Consider the following 6000-nt stretch of genomic DNA (forward strand, 5'->3'; position numbering starts at 1 on the left):
CGCTCTCCTCCAACACTACTCACTCTGCCCCTACTCAGATGGTAATGCGCCATCGCAACCTTCGCTCTCTCTCTCCCGCTACTCTCTCCTCTTCCATCCTATCATCTCTTCCCTCTGCTCAATCCTTCTCCCTCCAATCTCCTGATTCTGCCTCCTCAACCCTCCTCTCCTCCCTTTCTGCATCCTTTGACTCTCTATGTCCCTTATCCTCCCGGCCGGCTCGGTCCTCCCCTCCTGCTCCGTGGCTTGACGACTCATTGCGAGCTCACAGAACAGGGCTCCGGGCAGCCGAGCGGAAATGGAGGAAAACTAGACTCCCTGCGGACCTGGCATCTTTTCACTCCCTCCTCTCTACATTTTCTTCCTCTGTTTCTGCTGCTAAAGCCACTTTCTACCACTCTAAATTCCAAGCATCTGCCTCTAACCCTAGGAAGCTCTTTGCCACCTTCTCCTCCCTGCTGAATCCCCCACCCCCCCCCCTCCTCCCTCTCTGTGGATGACTTCGTCAACCATTTTGAAAAGAAGGTTGACGACATCCGATCCTTGTTTGTTAAGTCAAATGACACTGCTGGTCCTGCTCACACTGCCCTACCCTATGCTTTGACTTCTTTCTCCCCTCTCTCTCCAGATGAAATCTTGCGACTTGTGACGGCCGGCCGCCCAACAACCTGCCCGGTTGACCCTATCCCCTCCTCTCTTCTCCAGACCATCTCCGGTGACCTTCTCCCTTACCTCACCTCGCTCATCAACTCATCCTTGACCGCTGGCTATGTCCCTTCTGTCTTCAAGAGAGCGAGAGTTGCACCCCTTCTCAAAAAACCTACACTCGATCCCTCCGATGTCAACAACTACAGACCAGTATCCCTTCTTTCTTTTCTCTCCAAAACTCTTGAGCGTGCCGTCTTTAGCCAACTCTCTTGCTATCTCTCTCAGAATGACCTTCTTGATCCAAACCAGTCAGGTTTCAAGACTGGTCATTCAACTGAGACTGCTATTCTCTGTGTCACGGAGGCTCTCCGCACTGCTAAAGCTAACTCTCTCTCCTCTGCTCTTGTCCTTCTAGACCTGTCTGCTGCCTTTGATACTGTGAACCATCAGATCCTCCTCTCCACCCTCTCCGAGTTGGGCATCTCCTGCGCGGCTCACTCTTGGATTGTGTCCTACCTGACCGGTCGCTCCTACCAAGTGGCATGGCGAGAATCTGTCTCCGCACCACGTGCTCTCACCACTGGTGTCCCCCAGGGCTCAGTTCTAGGCCCTCTCCTATTCTCGCTATACACCAAGTCACTTGGCTCTGTCATATCCTCACATGGCCTCTCCTATCATTGCTACGCAGACGACACACAACTAATCTTCTCCTTTCCCCCTTCTGATAACCAGGTGGTGAATTGCATCTCTGCATGTCTGGCAGACATATCAGTGTGGATGACGGATCACCACCTCAAGCTGAACCTTGGCAAGACGGAGCTGCTCTTCCTCCCGGGGAAGGACTGCCCGTTCCATGATCTCGCCATCACGGTTGACAACTCCGTTGTGTCCTCCTCCCAGAGTGCGAAGAGCCTTGGCGTGACCCTGGACAACACCCTGTCGTTCTCCACTAACATCAAGGCGGTGACCCGATCCTGTAGGTTCATGCTCTACAACATTCGGAGAGTACGACCCTGCCTTACACAGGAAGCGGCACAGGTCCTAATCCAGGCACTTGTCATCTCCCGTCTGGATTACTGCAACTCGCTGTTGGCTGGGCTCCCTGCCTGTGCCATTAAACCCCTACAACTCATCCAGAATGCTGCAGCCCGTCTGGTGTTCAACCTTCCCAAGTTCTCTCACGTCACCCCGCTCCTCCGCACACTCCACTGGCTTCCAGTTGAAGCTTGCATCTGCTACAAGACCATGGTGCTTGCCTACGGAGCTGTGAGGGGAACGGCACCTCCGTACCTTCAGGCTGTGATCAGTCCCTACACCCAAACGAGGGCTTTGCGTTCATCCACCTCTGGCCTGCTGGCCCCCCTACCTCTGCGGAAGCACAGTTCCCGCTCAGCCCAGTCAAAACTGTTCGCTGCTCTGGCACCCCAATGGTGGAACAAGCTCCCTCACAACGCCAGGACAGCGGAGTCACTCACCACCTTCCGGAGACACTTGAAACCCCACCTCTTTAAGGAATACCTGGGATAGGATAAAGTAATCCTTCTACCCCCCCTTACTTGATCTCGCCATCACGGTTGACAACTCCGTTGTGTCCTCCTCCCAGAGTGCGAAGAGCCTTGGCGTGACCCTGGACAACACCCTGTCGTTCTCCACTAACATCAAGGCGGTGACCCGATCCTGTAGGTTCATGCTCTACAACATTCGGAGAGTACGACCCTGCCTTACACAGGAAGCGGCACAGGTCCTAATCCAGGCACTTGTCATCTCCCGTCTGGATTACTGCAACTCGCTGTTGGCTGGGCTCCCTGCCTGTGCCATTAAACCCCTACAACTCATCCAGAATGCTGCAGCCCGTCTGGTGTTCAACCTTCCCAAGTTCTCTCACGTCACCCCGCTCCTCCGCACACTCCACTGGCTTCCAGTTGAAGCTTGCATCTGCTACAAGACCATGGTGCTTGCCTCACGGAGCTGTGAGGGGAACGGCACCTCCGTACCTTCAGGCTGTGATCAGTCCCTACACCCAAACGAGGGCTTTGCGTTCATCCACCTCTGGCCTGCTGGCCCCCTACCTCTGCGGAAGCACAGTTCCCGCTCAGCCCAGTCAAAACTGTTCGCTGCTCTGGCACCCCAATGGTGGAACAAGCTCCCTCACAACGCCAGGACAGCGGAGTCACTCACCACCTTCCGGAGACACTTGAAACCCCACCTCTTTAAGGAATACCTGGGATAGGATAAAGTAATCCTTCTACCCCCCTTACTTGATCTCGCCATCACGGTTGACAACTCCGTTGTGTCCTCCTCCCAGAGTGCGAAGAGCCTTGGCGTGACCCTGGACAACACCCTGTCGTTCTCCACTAACATCAAGGCGGTGACCCGATCCTGTAGGTTCATGCTCTACAACATTCGGAGAGTACGACCCTGCCTTACACAGGAAGCGGCACAGGTCCTAATCCAGGCACTTGTCATCTCCCGTCTGGATTACTGCAACTCGCTGTTGGCTGGGCTCCCTGCCTGTGCCATTAAACCCCTACAACTCATCCAGAATGCTGCAGCCCGTCTGGTGTTCAACCTTCCCAAGTTCTCTCACGTCACCCCCGCTCCTCCGCACACTCCACTGGCTTCCAGTTGAAGCTTGCATCTGCTACAAGACCATGGTGCTTGCCTACGGAGCTGTGAGGGGAACGGCACCTCCGTACCTTCAGGCTGTGATCAGTCCCTACACCCAAACGAGGGCTTTGCGTTCATCCACCTCTGGCCTGCTGGCCCCCCTACCTCTGCGGAAGCACAGTTCCCGCTCAGCCCAGTCAAAACTGTTCGCTGCTCTGGCACCCCAATGGTGGAACAAGCTCCCTCACAACGCCAGGACAGCGGAGTCACTCACCACCTTCCGGAGACACTTGAAACCCCACCTCTTTAAGGAATACCTGGGATAGGATAAAGTAATCCTTCTACCCCCCCTTACCCCACCCCAAAGAAAGAAAAAAAAAACATATTGTAAAGTGGTTATCCCACTGGCTATAAGGTGAATGCACCAATTTGTAAGTCGCTCTGGATAAGAGCGTCTGCTAAGTGACGTAAATGTAAATGTAAATAACATATCAACATGTTTGTTTTTATCCATAGGAATCCAGGAGGTAGCCCCCACAACACCTGTATACCAGCCCCAATACAGTATAGGTGAGTGGAGTTTTGGTTGAGACACAAACTGACGTGGCACAATATATTGAACTGCAACATCGGACCACAATTTCAGTGGTCCCCAAAACCAGGTCCTGGAGCGCCTCAAGCACTGACACACCTGACTGAAGTCATTTAAGTCCTAATGAACAATGAATTAGTGAGATCAGGTTTTAAGTGCTGGGCTGGAACAAAACAAAAGCCTATGTGCACCCTGTAACTCTTCTTGACTACAGTGGTTGACTGATCACTTCACTATTTTATACATACCTTGTGTGAGTCTTAGCTATAGTAGCCTACTGGACTGGAGGCTGTCTAGCTCCCTCCAGTGGTGATAGGGGGGTGTTTCACCTGTTGCTGGACTCCAGAGAGGCATCTGTTAGATGAGATACTGTGATGACAAATAGAAGCAGGAACAGACGTGTCGTTGTGAGATGCTCTCTCTCATTCAATACATTTTCTCTCTCTCTCTCTCTCTCTCTCTCTCTCTCTCTCTCTCTCTCTCTCTCTCTCTCTCTCTCTCTCTCTCTCTCTCTCTCTCTCTCTCTCTCTCTCTCTTTCTCTCTCTCTCCCCCTCGTTGTCTTGTACCCTCTCAACCTCTCTCTCTCTCAGCTGAAGAGTGTGTATCGTACTGCCTGCCATCGCAGGTTAAAGTGAGGATGAACCTGGAGACGTACTGTCTAAAGGACTATGGTAAGAACTGTATAGCACAATGTCTTTGGTGTGACTGCAGAATACAATGCTACCAAAGTAAGACAGAGAAAAAATTCAATTGATTCTCTCTCTTTCGCTCTCACTCTCTCTCTTCCTCCCTCTCCCCCTCCCCCAGTCCTGAAGCTACAGGTCAGAGGGATGGAGCGTTCGGGCCCCTGGTGGCAGTTTTCTGTCTGGATTCAGACTGTTTTCCGTACAGGGTCTTATTCCAGCGTGCGTAGGGGCCCGCAGGCCCTGTGGGTTCCCAACCGTGACCTCGGCTGTGGCTGCCCCGCCCTCCAGGTGGGCCGCACCTTCCTGCTAATTGGGTCCGAGGAGGGGGGCCGAGGCCCAGAGGAGAGACGACTGGTGGCCGATAGATCCACACTGGCCCTCCAGTGGAGGGAGCACTGGAACCCCAAACTGAGAGGGTTCAGGGGGCAGGACAAGAGGGGCCGCTGCCCCCCGAAATTGCCTGGGGGTGGGGACCCCCACAGGGGCCACTTGAAGCACCATCATTCAGAGTATACACCACCTCACCTAGTGACTGAGAAAGAGACAGAGGTTGAGGTGCACCCTGAACATACAAACCCACACACACATCCACACACGCCCTCAGATTCCATGAAAGACATGGAAGAGGAGGCAGAGCACTCTGTGGCGCTGGACACACACACTCACATACAGTCCTCCTCACATCACAGACCTGAGACCCCACAGGAGCAGCAACAGGAACAGACTCCATCTCCCTCCACGCCCAGTCTCATATGTTCCACCCCTGTCTGAAACATAGGAGGTAGTAGACAGAGAAAGAACAAGGGGTGAAGAGAAGAATAAATCTGGCCTAAAATGGCCATAATCTCCAGCCGGCACAGCCAGAAGAGGACTGGCCACCCCTCAGAGCCTGGTTCCTGCCTTTCTAGGGATTTTTCCTAGCCACCGTGCTTCTACATCTGCATTGCTTGCTCTTTGGGGTTTTAGACTGGGTTTCTGTATAAGCACTTTGTGACAACTGCTGATGTAAAAAGGGCTTTATAAAATAAATTTATTAAATGAATAAATCCACACGTGGATTGAATAAAAAGTGTCAAAAAGATAGGCTGTTCCCCTCTGCAGTTTCTCTGAGAAGAAGAGAGGGAGTGATCACTATCTTTCAGATTGTAAGCACTAGGTATCCCTTGTCGAGAGAGAGAGAGAGAGAGAGAGAGAGAGAGAGAGAGAGAGAGAGAGAGAGAGAGAGAGAGAGAGAGAGAGAGAGAGAGAGAGAGAGAGAGAGGAGAGAGAGAGAGAGAGAGAGAGAGAGAGAGAGAGAGAGAGAGAGAGAGAGAGAGAGAGAGAGAGAGAGAGAGAGAGAGAGAGAGAGAGAGAGAGAGAGAGTGAGTTTGAAATAATCTTTATTGGGTCTGGGAGCCCACCACACAAATACTCATACAAAACCGTATTTACACATCAATTAAAAACACAACTCCAATTCCTCCTCC

General features: G+C 52.5%; 1 protein-coding gene across 2 annotated transcripts in view; it reads left to right on the forward strand.

The window, feature by feature from the left end:
• LOC121554391 (netrin-1-like) overlaps positions 1–5459 on the forward strand; it is a 28780-nt gene extending 23321 nt beyond the window's left edge. For both annotated transcript variants that reach the window (XM_041867960.2, XM_041867959.1), the window contains 3 exons: positions 3772–3825; positions 4439–4519; positions 4656–5459. In XM_041867960.2, the coding sequence (XP_041723894.1) occupies positions 3772–3825; positions 4439–4519; positions 4656–5305 (785 nt within the window). In that variant the 3' untranslated portion in view covers positions 5306–5459. The remainder of the gene's footprint in view (positions 1–3771; positions 3826–4438; positions 4520–4655) is intronic.
• Positions 5460–6000: the final 541 nt, after the last annotated feature.

The sequence above is a fragment of the Coregonus clupeaformis genome, chromosome 39, assembly GCF_020615455.1.
Source record: "Coregonus clupeaformis isolate EN_2021a chromosome 39, ASM2061545v1, whole genome shotgun sequence".
NCBI classification, from domain to species: Eukaryota; Metazoa; Chordata; class Actinopteri; order Salmoniformes; family Salmonidae; genus Coregonus; species Coregonus clupeaformis.